The following is a 16,241-nucleotide window of genomic DNA, read 5'->3' on the forward strand; positions in this document are numbered from 1 at the left end:
ACATACTGTACAAGTGTAAATACCATATACAGCCTGACCACACATGAAAACACATAATAATGGACCCCACAATTCTCATATTTGGACAGGTAGGCCTATAGGTTTTATTTGGATGGAGTGTTGAGGAAAGATGAATTGAGGAACATTTAGCCTTGTTATTTATAATGTTTGGATATTTAAGTAGGCCCATCATTAAATTGACTTGAATTCCACCAAATGCAATAGTTCAGTATCTCCTTCAAATGTGTTGTCTGTTTCCCCATTGTTTAAATGATTAAATAGGTCCCGTTCATTTGTCTGCCTTTTACAAAGCGTTAAAAACAGTTTGCATCCTTTTTAAATGTTCATGTTTGCCTCACTTGACACACAACCCAACATGTTGCCTCGGTCATTTAAAGCGCCGTGTTCCCCTTTAAATCCGAACAGCTGAGCGCAGTCAGGAAGTAGCGCAGTGGAGGAGCACACTCCGTCATCAACACAGTCACGTTTGTTTATTTTGATGTCTCTTGTCGGCTTGTGATCGTTGGGGTTTGCTGCAGTTTGTTTTCGCATAGGAGATAATAACCCTGCGTTCACCTACTGCCAAGGTACTATACGTTCACTTTGACGGAGAGTGACACATTGGGAGCATGGCGGAAGGTCCAGAGGCTGATGTCGACGAGCCGCCCAGTATCAATGTCCCTCCGCTCATCACTATCTCAGAACTGCCAAGTCCCACCGCTGCAGGTAACCGCGCGGCTATATCGATCATTTGTGAACATCGGTGAATGACAGCCAGGGAGGGAGCTTGTGTCCTCCGTGCGTAGTGTGTGTGCACAAGGACAGCAGACAGCATTATGCTTCAGTGAGAATAACAATAACAACACAGACATGGTGCTGTTGAGGGTGACTCCTGTAATAAGGTGTGGCTCATGGATTCAGTAATAGGCCTATCCATATTATAACATTTACAATTACAGGGATATAGGCCTAGGCTAATGCAAAACAGTGACAACAGTATTACCAACATGCTGTATAATGGATGGATCTGGACAACAAGACACCGCTTAAACAAAATTGGGAGTACTGAACAATACGAAGATTTTTGGTAAAAATATTTTAACTTTGGTCAATTGAACAAGAAACGCAAATTCGAGGGTATTTCATACATAGAATGTCCAATATTACTCTTTCATGTCACTCATTTGGTAATATTGAGTATGGCCACTCCTGACAGGCATTATAGTTGGGCACTGGCGACATGTTTATGGGTGAGAGTCGCTATACTAGTCTTAACTGTATATAATCTATACGATTAAGGGTATAGCATCTATACTATGGATGAAAGACATAGGGGGCAGCGACTAAGTAGTTAGAACCTCTATATATGATGACTGCATCCAGGAAACCACTCAAGCAGGTGGTGTCTCAGTGAGTGTATGGTGCCGGTATTCATTATGGAGGAAAAACACCATTGATGGTGCTGGATGAAAATGCCGTTGTGTAAAGGGACATTCTGGAGAACTATTGCCTCCCACAAGCAAGAAGGGTCTGGGGACAAGTTTAGGCTGCAAGACGACAACCAAAGACCACATATGGCAGCTGCAGTGAGATAATTTTTTTTTTGGTGCAGAAGGGATGTAAAAGATGCCATGGCCTGCTATTTTTTTAAGCCTGAATACACTGTTTGCAAAGGTTAATTGTGGTTTAATTTTGATATGTCTGGATAATATTGATCAATAAAGTTTTTGAGAAGATCACACTTTATATGTGAAGAATAAATCGCATTGTCACTATCATTTCATGTGAAGAGGTCAAAAATATTCTGGGCGACCGTGTAGTATATGAACTTACTAGTCACTCCAAGGATTCTCAAATGCATTCTTGGTGTATTGTCAACATACAGTACATGATAACCCTTGGAGATGTGTGCTGAGGGAGCTGAACAATGCTTTGCCCACTTGGAAAAATTACACCAGCAATTTCAGTATTCTGCATGCGTCGGTCATAAATAATGATTTTTAAATTGCAATAACACCAGCCATAGATGGTTGGAATCAAATTGATCTGTTAAGGGGTAGGACTAGATAAGTTTTTTTTTTTTTTTACTTCCTCCTACCCCCTTTAGAGCATGTAGAAAGTGTCTGTTTTTAATTTTATTCATTTTTTTTTGCATTTTTTTTTAATTATTTATTCATCTTTTACTATTTAAACTTGTTTTTTGATTGCTTGCATGTTCCAAATAAAGGCAATCAATCAATCAATCAATCAATCAATCAATCAAAAACTATCACTGTGTATTATCTGTGCATGGTCACCAGGGCGTAACCTGAAGGAATGGCTGGAGGAGCAGTTCAGTGACAAGCCTCTGGAGCAGGAGGATATGCGGCTCCACAATGCAGCCTACGTGGGAGACCTGGACACTCTGAGGAACCTGCTGCAAGAAGACGGCTTCAAACGGTTTGGAGGGAGTTCAAAATGATAAGAATCTTCATTAAAATGATGTTTTAATTGTTAAGCCCTTATGTTGCAAAGTTACTCTCATTATGTGTCATACAAAAATAGTTTAAAGGTCACATGTTCTGCTCATTTCCAGGCTCAAAACTGTAATTTAGGGTTCTACTAGAAACCGTTTCCATGGTGTTGTGTTTAAAAAAAAACTTTCTATATCTCACAGTGCCATTGCTAAATCTCCTCTTTTCGGCCTCTGTCTGGAACGTTCCATTTTAGAGCGTGTATCTTTAAGCCCAGTCTGCTCTGATTGGCCCTGAATGTAGCTGCCAGTTAGATTCAGGTGTATCTAGGGGTGTGCTTATCACAGGTGGAGTTAGTGTTAAGTAAGGTTGGGAACAAGGGGGCGGGGCTTCTCCCCTTGATGATGTCACAGGGGGGGGAGAGAAATCTGACTGGGCTTTTTGAACACAGGTTTACAGAGAGGTGGAGGTGGAGAAAAAGAGAGAGGCTTGTATTTCTTATCATACTTTTGGAGTCTTTAGCCATAGCAGGAATCCATATTAATGTTGAAAAGTCATGGAAAAGTGCATGATGGTTGACCATTAATAAAAACGTACAACATTTCACACTAAAGTGATCTTTAACGATCTTTTGTGTGTGTGAGCTCCATCGTATACTGCAGAACTGGCATCTTATGTCCAGAGTATCTGTGTGTGGCACTAAGTGGTTTGTGGCTTCTGTGCTGTGTGGGTTTGCTCAGTAGGTTTCAGCTGAGTGACAGCCCCAGAGACAGACCACGCTGCACAGAATATATCCTTCCACAGCTCTACCACAAAACAGTCCTGTACTATGTTACACATGCCATATGCTGGGGTGCCTATTCCTCATTGCTCACAGTAGTGTTGTAAGCTAACATCTCTTTTTATTAGCTGGTTCTAGTTAGTGGCCACATTTGAATCAAAGTATCCATGCAGGTACTGAAAATCGTAAAGCTCACAACGACAGGGCAAGGCGGGACCGTCATAGAATGGTCATTGCTTCTTTTTACCTCAATCCCACAGTGTTTGCATGCTGCTCTCTCATACTCCACAATCCCCACACCCAGCTGAGCCAACCCATTATTACTGGCTCAGGCTTAGTTCATCTCCACTCCACACGGTTTACAACATGCTGTTGTAATTTCATAAAAATAATGTTTAACTTTATTGGATATCGCCCTGCCACGGCCTATCACAACTTGGCCGAGGCAGTAGTGTTGGAGGCTAAATCTATTTTAGCAGGTAGATGTAATAAATATTTCATTTGTGATGACAGCTCAGCAGTGATATTTTTAAGACTTTGGTAAGTTTATTGTTTTTTTTTCAATGTGTGTGTTTTTGGCCTGCTTTTATTATACAAAAAAAAATCATAGAAAACATCTTGCATGCAATATTTACAGATCATACGTATGTTGGATGCATATTAGACATTATATTTAATTTGTGGTTTTCATGGTGTGCAAATATTACTTAATTGTAACTGTCCACTTGTTTCATCATTCTATTTGTATTCTTTATAATTTTTTTTTTTTTTCTTTACTTTTTTTGAAATAAAAACATTTTCAATTCCATTTAATATATGAATGCAACTGATAACCTCTTTCCCTCTCCCCTTTTGTTGCCAGGCGTATCAATGAGAAGTCAGTGTGGTGTTGTGGCTGTCTGCCCTGTACCCCTCTGAGGATAGCAGCCACAGCGGGTCACCCTGCCTGTGTGGCCTACCTGATCGCCCAGGGAGCGGAGGTGGACCTGGTGGATGTGAAGGGTCAAACAGCTCTCTATGTGGCTGTGGTCAACGGTCACCTGGACTGTGTCAGGATCTTGCTGGAGGCCGGAGCCGACCCAAACGGGAGCCGCCACCACCGCAGCACCCCGCTGTACCACGCTGCCCGGGTGGGAAGGCTGGACGTACTGCAGGAGCTCATCAGGTGAGGGAGGGAGATGGATCGCTTCAAACCCTGGCTGTAGTCAATTTGGTAATGCAGAAAATACTTTGCCATACATTTTGTTTGATTTTTTCTTTCACTTCTAAACATTGTTCACAGACCTGATTGAGGAAGGATCTACTCTCCATTGTCTTACTTCATGTTTTTTTTTGTATAGAGTTTGTATGCTTTGATTATGCAGCCTTTGGGTTTCCATGTTGATCTAATGCTGGCTGTGTGATGCAATGTGTTCCATTGCCCCGAGCAGCAGCTTGGTTACTTCTTGACTTCAAAGAAAACGTCTTCTTTAATCTCTCTCACAATAAAAACAAAAGCAAACATCTTTTCAGTCAGAGGGTCCTACCAGTCCACAACAGCAGGCCACATGGGACAACAGTCACATTGACAATGAATATTGACAAGAATACACATTTTGAATGGACTGAAACGCCCCAGAGTGTTAGTTTTACCAACACTGTTTAGATCCAGATGCATATCTTGTTTGCGCTGTTTCACCTGCAATTAACCCATAGATTCTAGATGCCAGAGCTTTGAAAAAAAATATTAAGTTAAACCTTTACTTCTACCTGTCTCCCTCTGTCTAGGTTCCATGCTGATGTAGACATGGACCATCAGCTTGGTCCCCGGCTCCTCTTGAGTGCCCGTACCCTCAACACCCTGGTGGTGTGTCCCCTGTACATCAGCGCTGCCTACCATCACCTCCAGTGCTTCAGGCTGCTGCTGCAGGCCGGAGCTCAGCCCGACTTTAACTACACTGGGCCGGTGTGTCACGAGGCTCTGACCCGCGGCCTGGCCTCCTGTCTGCTGGATGCAGTGCTCAGACACGGCTGTGAGGTCTCCTTCGTCCACCTGCTGCTGGAGCACGGGGCCCGGCCGGCCCTGGTGCCCTGGGACCAGGCAGAGCTGGAGGCTCTCAACCAGAGGAAGGTGGACCCGGAGGCGCTCACAGCCTTCATGGAGGCCAGGAGTGAGTACAGTATGTGTCTGTCTGTGCAGGCATCTGTGAGGGCGGATTTACTATGCATTGTTCAAGAAAGTTTTTGTAAGGAGTTAGTGGTCCCAGCACTGTTATGATAACTGTTCTCAAGTTGAAGTATTTTGTTTATAAGGCCCACATATAATGCTTACTTTCAGGTTCAAAATTCTAATTTGGGAATCTACTTAAAACTGTTTTCACGGTGTAGTGTTCAAAACACCCTTTATATTTCTCACAGTGCTATTTCTGAATCTCCTCTTTTCAGCCTCCTTCTGAAACGCTCCGTTTGAGAGATCTCTTTAAGCACCGCCTTCCGTGATTTCTGATTGGCCCTGAATTTAACTCCTGGTTTAAATCTAACTGACAGTTAGATTTAGGGGTATCTGGGGAAGTGCTTATCACAGGTGCTAGGTTAAGTTGGTTAATGGGGGGCATTGCTTCTCCCCGCATGATGTAATAAGGGGGAGAAATCTGACTGGGGTTTTTGAACAATATTAAGAAAGTTGGAGTAAAAGGGAGAGGGTTGTTTTTTTCTTCATACTTTAGGATTCTCTAGACTCAAATGAATGTGTTTGTGTTGGTGTTCAATGGTGGTGGATGTGGACATGCTATGGAAGGCAAAGAAAATACAATTAATAATGGCTAAATATAATTGAGCTGCTTCAATTTCATGGTCTTGGTCACACTGTTGTGTCTGACTGGGACACTTGCATACCGTATAACCATTGTAAATGTAACTGTGCTTTTCCAAGTCAAAATGTGTGCTTGGAAAAAGGCTTATGTGAAAACATCCACAGTAGTTGCTCAAAGAAGGGAAGTATTGCTTGCTGACTTCTCCAGTGTATTGCCCTTTGGTTTCCAGCATTTCAGCTCACACCTTGTTCCTGTATATCAGTTTTATTTAGCTGAAACCTTTGCATGCCCCACCTATAGCATGCTAAAATCAAATACAGAATGCCTCCCCAATGCCTGTACAGCTCAGACAGTAAAAGCAAGGGGCTGACATGACCAACAACGTGACAGGCTAAGAAAACTGTAACTGAATCAATTGGGTGACGATATAGAAATAAAACCTCCCAACTCCCAGTTAAAGGACTTTTTCAGGACTTGTTCCTAAGAGGACAGAGGATGTTGTATTGCTGAACCGATAGTAAAGCTTTCTAAGGCAGTTGTAATATTGGGCTACATATCGGGGCGACTGTGGCTCAGGTGGTAGAGCGGGTCAGCCAATGATCCAAGGGTTGGCGGTTCGATTCCCACCCTGCCACCTGTGTCATGGTTGTTGTGTCCTTGTGCAAGACACTTCACCCACCTTGCCTCGTGTGAACGTGTATGACTGCTGTATGTTTGAGGTGGTGTTTGGAAGGGCTGTAGGCGCTGAATGGCAGCCACGCTTCCGTGAGTCTGTCCCAGGGCAGCTGTGGCTACTATCGTAGTTTACCACCACCAGTATGACCATGTGTATGTGAATGATTGGAACCTAGAACCCTGTGAAGTGCTTTGAGGGCCTAGAAAAAAAGTGCCATATAAATCCAATCCATTATTATTATTATCATTTTTATTATATAAATACAACAGATTTGATTTGATTTGAACTCAGCCCGTATGCTGTTCTCATGGTTAACCTGAATGTGTAGGTGGGTTCTGCTCCAGCTGCTAAGTCTCTTGCCTTCTCTCCCCTCAGGTTGCCCTCGTAGGCTGACTCACCTCTGTCGCATCAGGATCCGTAGAACCATGGGCAAACATCGTCTCAACCACATACCCTCCTTACCACTACCACAGCCCATCAAGACCTTCCTGCTTCACCAAAACTGACATCCATCCACCAAAATAAAACTCCTTCAATCCCATCATTATTATTTTTTAATAATGTCAATAAAAAAACGTTTTTACTGTGCAACATTTAAAGTTAACAGTAGTGTAATTCTGTTATCTTCCATGTACTGTTATAATGCTTCTTAACTTATGAGAGGAGCCTAAGTACGTCCGGACCTGTACAGTCTGGTCCTGACTTATGAAAACTACATTATACAGTATGTCACTGAATGTTTGCCTTGTGACATCCCACATTGTGTTGTGGTCTTATCCTGCTTCAAGTATGACTCTCCAGCTTAACAACCGTCCTTTGAGTGTCATTCAACTTGAAGCGATGATTGAATCATTACCCTGATCCAGGCTCCTTTAATTGCTCATTTATCTGTTCTATGTAAACTTGGATTTCACCAACTGTCAGCCAGAGTTGAATGTGCAGCAACCCAGTATTCACAAGTTTAAACCATAGATTGCTCTATTGTGATGATCAATAGCGTGGAGGGCAAGGAAAGGCCATGGATTGTATTCAATTTGTATTCTAATTCTGATGAATTTAGCACCTTGATTTGGCTTGCAGTGGAAGGGCTGGACTGTGGGTTAAGTTAGCAAACCTCTGTTGTTCTGTGTTACCGCGTTGTGCTGGCTGGTGAATACATTTATTTATTTATTTTTAACTTGTGCCTTAACTTTGAGTTTTCTTAAATGTCCTCGAAGATTTACCAGTCCAGAATTTATGGAAAGTAAAATTCTAGATGTTTGCATTGAGGCAAAATGACCTCAAGCCTCAAATGAGCAATTTAAGGATCCTAACTGAAACACTGGTAGCAGGAGAAGACCTAACACATGCTGAGTGTTATCACTAATGTACATCTTATAAAACCTATGAAAGACATGCACTAGTTAAGCATATTTAGCAAAGCTCTGTCTGTGGATGTAAGATATTTATGATGAACCGGGAAATACATTGGAAACTGCATTCTGTGCATGTCTGCTGCCGAGCTTTATTTTGTTTCTCATACATGTCTATTGGTCAAGATGAAGTGTCTGTGCATTGTATATCTCAAATGTATTTGCACACAGTAAATGTAAAATAATCCTATATTCTCTCCTGTTTTTTTTTTTGTATCATCCCAAACCTTAATGTTATAGGCCTTCCACGCCAGCAGAAAGCAGAGCCATGCCTCAAAGTAAAATCTCTTTTTCTGCGCTTCCTGTCCTGTCAGCCATCTCCTCAAAGTGACCATGAGAGAATTATTACTTCTACTTTTCTCTCACAAGCCCTTCCAAGATGTGTTCTGCTCCAACATGGTCCGTCTCTCCACTCTCTGGAGTTTAGGTTTTAGTTGACTCTAATGAAAGAAAATCACCCCTCTGTCAATATCAGGGCGACACAAGCCGCAAATGGTGCGGGGCTTTTTCATCCAACAAAGCTTCAGCAGTGCACTATTAGTTAATCAACTCGCTGAGGGGGGATTTCCCCTCATGTACCATACAGTATTTCTCACAGCATAGCCACATGTTATATACCAGTAGTGGGTCTAGGATTTAATCCTATCAGAGCTTTTTATTATTTCTGTTTTCCAGAAATGGGTTCTTGAATGGGCTGACCCTGTGTGGATATTGAAGAGGAGATTCAGGCCTGGGATCTTAACCCATTGATGACTATGGCAATCTAGGATGCATGTCCTTAATGCCTGAGGGTTTTCTGAAAAAATAGTACGAATTGTCAAGTCTACCAAAACCTTAAAGGCCTACTTCACCGGATTGAATATGAAGGTGTATTGAATTCTGAGATCCTATGTAGTATAAATGTGCAAAAAAATTTTAAATCGGTTCATCCTAGCCTGAGAAAAGGCAGAAAGAGTGTTTTTTTTAACCCTATATTTCTCTTTCTCGTGACATCACAGAAAGAGAAATATAGGGTTAAAAAAAAACGTACTTTGTAAATATTACTGTGATGTCACAGTAAAAGACATCACAGTAATATTTACAAAGTAAGATTTTTTTTAACCCTATATTTCTCTTTCTGTGATGTCACGAGAAAGAGAAATATAGGGTTAAAAAAAACACTCTTTCTGCCTTTTCTCAGGCTAGGATGAACCGATTTAAAAAAAAATTGCACATTTATACTACATAGGATCCCAGAATTCAATACACCTTCATATTCAAATCGGTGAAGTAGGCCTTTAATATCTAAGCCTGTGTAGCACATAGAAACATGAAATAAAATACATTTAAAAGTTAAGGTTCACAAGTTTTATTTTAACATGCTCCCTTAGCGCTTACAAACCAACGAATATTTCTAAAAATCGTCAAAATTAGATGAATTAGAAAATTATTAAATATTGTTAATAAATAGATGCAATGTGTTGTGTGATTTTCGTCAGTAGTCTATAGTAGACCTTGATTCTGCGCACCAAACGCCACTAACTGTTCTGTCGCTGACATAGCCGGCGTATTTTTTATTTTATTTTGTTTAATTTTTTTCTTTTGATTGACGTGATTTTCGACAAACCACACAACTTTTGGGTGGTCACGTGGTCTTAAAAAAATCAACAAAACCCACCTCATGTGTAATTGAACCAATGACAGTGCATTCTATGCTGGGAATGCCATGAAAATTAGATAAAGTAATAATGCTGCGCGACGCAGCATCAGGCAAGAGAGCCAATGTGGCATCACGCAGCAGCCGTCATCAATGGGTTAAGATCAAGAACCTTGCAGCAGCCAGTAATGTTATAACTGCAGATAACATTATTTAAAAAAAAACACATATATTAATAACGCTAACCCAATAACGTTATAACATTTCTCAAACAATAACGCAATAACCTTTTGCCCACAGTGTTATAGGTTATTACATTAGCAGCTGGTTGTAACACTGTCGGCTGGGTTTTAGAAATCCATTACAATGTCATGACTGGAGCCTATCATTTAATAATCTACTTGTATGACTTTATTTAAGTTTGATTGGGCAGTTTGTGTCAAGTCAGGCAGGTATTTGAAAGAGGCAACAGTAAGGATAAGTGTCATGGAAATGTGATACTGTCAAACCTGAACTGAAGTGATATGAGTATACTATTACCTTGTCTCCAGTCATTTCCTTTTTAAAAGGATTTTCTTAAACCAATAAGTTATTTGCTTTAGGGTTTTTGCTTCAGAAATGTAATCATGTTACTGCAAGTTATTACATTATCGGGAAAATGATTATTTTATCAGCAGTTACTACATTATTGGCTGCTACAACCTTCAAGAAAAACTGTAAAAGAGGACTCAAAGTGCCTCTTAAGATGATTTATTTTTCAAAGCCAGCTGATATGGAGGCATGTAGAACCGTCATAGTGTGTTAAAGGCTAAACCGATCACTCATTTTGATTGATCCCTGTCTCATGCTTCTGCAGCTTTTGTCGTCCAAAGTCTCCCTGTTTGTCTTGTAACTCATGCTATCCACCAGAGGAAGTCATAGCGTTTCATAGGAGGGCGATAGATCTCTGCATTGGGGACAGTTGTTATTGTTGTGGTGCTGATAAAATGAGTAAAAGATGTCACAACGTTTTGAGAAAACCACAATTTGGTGAAAATCCAAACTGGAGCCGTGGAAAATGCAAAGAGCCTGGGAACCCCCCCCCCCAGTGTAAGCAGCAGGGAGCACTAAGGGCCAAGGGGGCTCTCTTTCACTTTTTAAAACATGTCTGGTGGAGGCACGAGATGACTGACCAGGGTCGCTTTCTGAGAAAAAAGCCTAATGATTTTCTTGCAAATAATTATTCTCTTCCTTGCAGAGTTGAAAAAGCCTCTCACACAGCACTATAGGGCGCTCACAGGACAGTTACATTTTTTCACTCAACCAAAAAATGAGTTATTCAATCATTTTGAATATTTGACAATAGAAGAATAGAAAAATGCATGCCTTACAGTGACAGGTTTGCGTGCCTGCTTGCACACGAGCATGCACAGCTGTCACACAAGGTCTCTAGATGGCAGTGTCTTCCTTTCAAGCATGGCAGACGTCTCCACGTTCTCCCAATATCTCTCCATCCTCCCCTCTTCTTTTTCATATCTTTCTGTCTAATCTTTTACGTCTTCTCTTCTTCCTCTCCATCCGCGTCCTCTGTCATGTCTGTTGCCCAGTGTGGACTCAGCATGTGTCCCCCTCCCCTAGGCCTAGAACCTCATCCTCTCAGAGCTGAGACAGTCAAGTCGTTCATTAGCGGAACTCACACACACATACACGCACACACGCACGCACACACACACACACACACACACACACACACACACACACACACACACACACACACACACACACACACACACACACACACACACACACACACAGAAGGAGGCCCCCTTCGAATCAACTGAAAGTGAAGCACTGATCGGACAGTTCGGTCAACCACTGTCTTCCTGTGGGGGACTTTCCATTGCGAGAGCCTCGTCTTTCAAGTCAAACATATTTTATGGAAGGGTTTATTTAGAAAAGCACCACACTATGCTGGCCATGGGAAGATTCATTAGAGCTATATTAGAAAGCTTTATTTCAAAGGGACGTCCCTTCAGTAAGTTAAATCAACTCTTGAAAAAAACGGACGTATAACATTGACTGTTTCTTTGAGGGCCAAATGCTAAACATCAGGAAATCATATTTTATTGGTGACCGCTTTGTACATGAAAAACCTTAAATCATGATTTGCATTAACAGTATTGAAACACCAAAGTGATCTCCTGCGGTCATGCCCTTGCAACAAAAGAGAAAACAGAGAGGCTAAACAGTTTATTTCCTCTGGATAATCTCACTGGAAGCCTGGAAAAGCTGAATGGTGTTGTTCATTCCTGAGTTTATTTGCACCGCAAACTGCAATCAAAATCTCAACAGCCTGTGCTAATATCACCGCAGTGTTCCGCTTCGACTGGGGACCAGCGTGCAAAGGGATCCTAAATGCACTGCAGCTCGCTTCACCATGGCGACCACAGCTTTTTAGACATGCTTTAAAAAAGTTGTTTCCGTGGATCTGGTGTTTTCATATAAAATGATTAGTGCTGTGTGCGTGCCTATGTGTTTGTGTATGTGAGTGCTGTTTGCTTTACAAATATAGACCATATTTGCATAAAAGAGAGGAGTCAAAATTCATGTTTGTTTAGATCAAAACCTCACCTGTTAGTTGTTAAGCAGTTCCACTACAATCCCTTTTGTGTCTATACCTCTGTACCAGGCGTGTGGCCTGCTGTCCTGCACTAGCCCTGGCCAGGAGCCGGTTACCATTTGGCAACTGCCACGCACTTTAATTTGAATGATCTCATTCCTCAAGCGCTCCGGAACTCTTTTTCGTTTCCTCCAAATGACCACATCACTGCGTGTTTACTGCTGACACAAACACACACACGCGTGCACACATGCACACACACACACACACACACACACACACACACACACACACACACACACACGCATTATTCTGACCCAGTGCAATTCATGATTTATCGAGCTCGAGCTCCTTTTTGAACCACAGAGCAAGAGCATTGGAATTTGTCAAAACATAAAGCAGTTTAACATGACTCACAGAGATGACATGAGGCTGAGTTTGTCGTTTAGCAGTCCAACAAAAGCAAACCCTTTTTCCATTGTCGCTCACGCCAGGTCTATTGAACAGGAAATCCCTGGGTGTGGGTGGCTGAAGGACTCCCAAATATTGACCATTTGTCATTTGCATGTCATCCTCTCTCTAACCTAACACATGTGGAGCACAACTGCACGTCCGGAAGCATTTTTCCTCTAGTAAGGCCGTCTGGCTCTATAAAACCACTTCAGCAGTGTTAAGTGCAACACACACACACAGGGAATTCCTTCAGCTTTATTGATATAATTAAGGAGTATATGGTTGGAAATATTGGAAGAATCTTTACTAGTAAAAAAAAAAAGTGTGTCTTAATTAAAAATCTGTAAAAACCTCAGAGGGGCTTAATGGGTCTTAATTTGACTGTTTTCCAAAGGAGCCGGTAGTGGTGAAATGTGGCAAAGGCAGGAAGGATGTGAAGTGATTGCTTCTGTAATTACTGTCACAGTCTGTAACTTGGCTCTTACAGTATATTTCATTAGTTCCCTCTCATTTGAGAGACGCTGCGTTACTGCGTGTGTTCCACAGCTTTCCTCGTGTGGTCTGAACAATGGAGCTGCAGAAAGTCAGTGTAAAGTTTAAAGGGATGTTACATTAAACCAATATTATCCGTGTCCACTCATTATGATGATGGGAAATGAGCTGTGAGCCTGGTGTGGAAAACAGAGCCATTATGATTGCCTGGTTCTCCTCTGCTGCCCTGTTATAATACTTCACGTCAGTTATCTCTAATCAGGCTTTATGAAGCATCGCCAGCTCGTTATGAGCACAGCAATGCTTCACTGGAATCAGAGCTTGATGAAAAATGTAGTGCTTCAACACCTCATCAAGTAGCTGTAGGCCACCTAAAGGTAACGGGACACTGAGATATTTGATGTTAGAAAAAAAATCAGTTTATGTTTCTAAAGCGTGTGCAGTTGTAGCCACGCTAGCAGCATGGCTGCAGGAATGACAAGGTTAGCCTGTTACAGTAATCAATCGTCAGTCCATGATCACTGGTCCAGACTGACTGGTATTGCCGGATTGGCTTGACTTTTCATCAAGCTCCATCATAACATCAAAATGTCCCTATGTCCAATACTTTTATTTGCTAAACCAAAAACTAATGATATCCCCATCCACCTCAGCTGTACTTTGAGTTCAAAGTTAATTACTAAGTGCTGGCATGCTTGCAGGCTAAACTAGAGCCATACCTGCTAGACATAGTTATCACTGTGATTGTCAGCGTGCTTGCATGTTGATATTAGCTCTAAACACCGCTGTGGTACAGCCTCACATAAACACTAGCATATTGTTATTTGAATGTGTTAAAATAAGCTGCATGTTCAATGTCTGCAGTTTTTCTATTATTTGATTCATGTCAGTCTTCACTGTTATATATGAAGATCTAAACACTGACACAAGCCTGTCTGCTTCTCACCCATGTGGTGAACCCACTAGCCATCTAAATGCTGCCCTTCCATGTCCGACTGAAAATAACATGAATTTGACTCATTGTCAATGTCAAAACTAAAAGTTAAGAATCTTTGTTAGTCCATCCATGCTGACATGATGCTGTGTATCTGGGTTTGTGAGCCTGGGGATCAGTTAATGGCTGCATGACAATGTCCATTACACCAAACTACCCATGTTTAATTACTTCCGTAGAGCTGGACCGCTCATGGGAAGGATTTTCCGCCACTGAGAAGATCTGGTGGTTAGGAGTGGGAGGGGGTGTGTTGGACGGGGAACAAAGCTGGAGAGCTGTGGTGGATGGAGGGGTTGGAGGATCTGTTGGAAGATCCCCCCCCCCCCCCCCCCCCACACACACACACACACTAAACGAACCAGGAACTAATGGGCAGCTTCCCAGACCACTGACTGACAACAACATGGGCAAAAAAGTAACCCAAAGTTAAATAGAAAAGCGGAGAAGAGGAAGAGAGTCATTCGGTGGCCACCACTGTGGGAATGTTGTAAACTGTGCTTTCCTGAGGCCTTGGGAATCCCACACCAGAGCTGGAACCTGCGGGCATGGAAAACGGGGCCTGCCTCCCCGGAGAGGAGACGTCAGATGCAGAACAACATCACTTGATCATGTGGTGTGGGGGAGCTGGTGGTGACGCACTTTCCCTACTGTGTATCAGGGGCCGTTTGACTGAACTCAACCGCTAAATCAGCTGCTGCACTTGTTATCATGTATTCTTTGTTTATCATATTACACTGTAAATAGTAACTTATTATCGGATGAATCATGCATTAGTTTTACTTTTAACACTTATCAAAGGTATTATCATATACTGTGGGGAAGGCACTGAAGCCACAGTGAAGCCACAGTTTGAATGGGGTTTTGAACACAATAGGTATTCAAATAGGTGGAGAATTGTTTTCTCATATATTTGGAGCCTCTAGATATAGGCTACATAATTAATGTTGATAAACCATGAGGAAATGCATTTTGGATAAAAGTAACCTTTAATGCCAACCACAATGCGTGTTAACATAGGGCATATTACGTAATACATCAATGAAATGTCCATAACTGACAGACAAAAAAACGGGGCACAGTTTTATTTAAGGACAAAAGTATTGGTTTCTGAACCTAGTGTTGAAATACTGTATGATGAAGCTGGTCTGTTTAGTGTGCCATGTGCTTTAAAGGCAATAGAAAGCCCCCAGGCAGGTTAATCCAACCCTGATTTGACCAGAAGTTACCACACACTAACACATACGCTGCTTTGGTTCTGTTGGCCACAGAAAAGGTCTCAATATGCTTCAAACAAAGTGGCATGCAGGGTGTGTTGTCAGACCAAATCAAATTGAATGCCGGGCAAAAGGCTTGCTGTCATCGCCTCCTCGTGGCTCCATCCCACTGCCCCTGGTTCTCTCTCCAGGAACGGTGTGTCTTCTGTGGATCTTTGTGGTCCCAAGGTACAGTTAATACTGTGGATGATTTGATACAACTGGGGATCATGGCAAACGCTTTTCACTCCTCGAGGGCATTCAATGGTGTTGCACTCGGTCCTTTGCATTAGAAGTCGCAGATGTAGTTGTTGGAAGCCTTAAAGCCGCTTTAGATGGTGCAAAAAAACAACAATCGCATATGTTTATTGCATATCACACTTTGCAATATGGGTCTCGTAAAATATTGGCTGCAGTCTGTGTCTGACTGCATGATATCTGGTTCAAGGCATGTCAGATTGTGCGATGAATCCGTGGTGAATCATCAAAAAATGTACAGCACGTCATCAGCTCAGGTCATCCATCTGCTCTGCCACAGCTCAGCGAGGTTTCCCTCTTGGCCAGAGACCCACAAACTTCTTTTCCTGTCACCTCCATTGTTTTACTTTGTGTGCATTTGCTCGTGTGTGTTCTTTCCCCTCAGCATTTTTCATAAATTGAAATGTCACGCTTGCCTATGTGTATTGGACGTCATTTCATG

General features: G+C 42.0%; 1 protein-coding gene across 1 annotated transcript; it reads left to right on the forward strand.

Moving 5' to 3' along the window:
- The first annotated feature begins 472 nt into the window (after positions 1-472).
- asb1 (ankyrin repeat and SOCS box containing 1) lies at positions 473-8,242 on the forward strand. Its single transcript, XM_080037879.1, has 5 exons — positions 473-726; positions 2,301-2,439; positions 4,097-4,399; positions 5,002-5,384; positions 7,078-8,242. Exons 1-5 carry the CDS (start codon positions 630-632, stop codon positions 7,206-7,208), a joined length of 1,053 nt encoding a protein of 350 aa, XP_079894005.1. The 5' UTR covers positions 473-629; the 3' UTR covers positions 7,209-8,242.
- The last annotated feature ends 7,999 nt before the right edge of the window (positions 8,243-16,241 follow it).

The sequence above is a fragment of the Ammodytes marinus genome (genome assembly GCF_949987685.1).
Source record: "Ammodytes marinus genome assembly, chromosome: 12".
Classification (NCBI taxonomy): domain Eukaryota; kingdom Metazoa; phylum Chordata; class Actinopteri; order Uranoscopiformes; family Ammodytidae; genus Ammodytes; species Ammodytes marinus.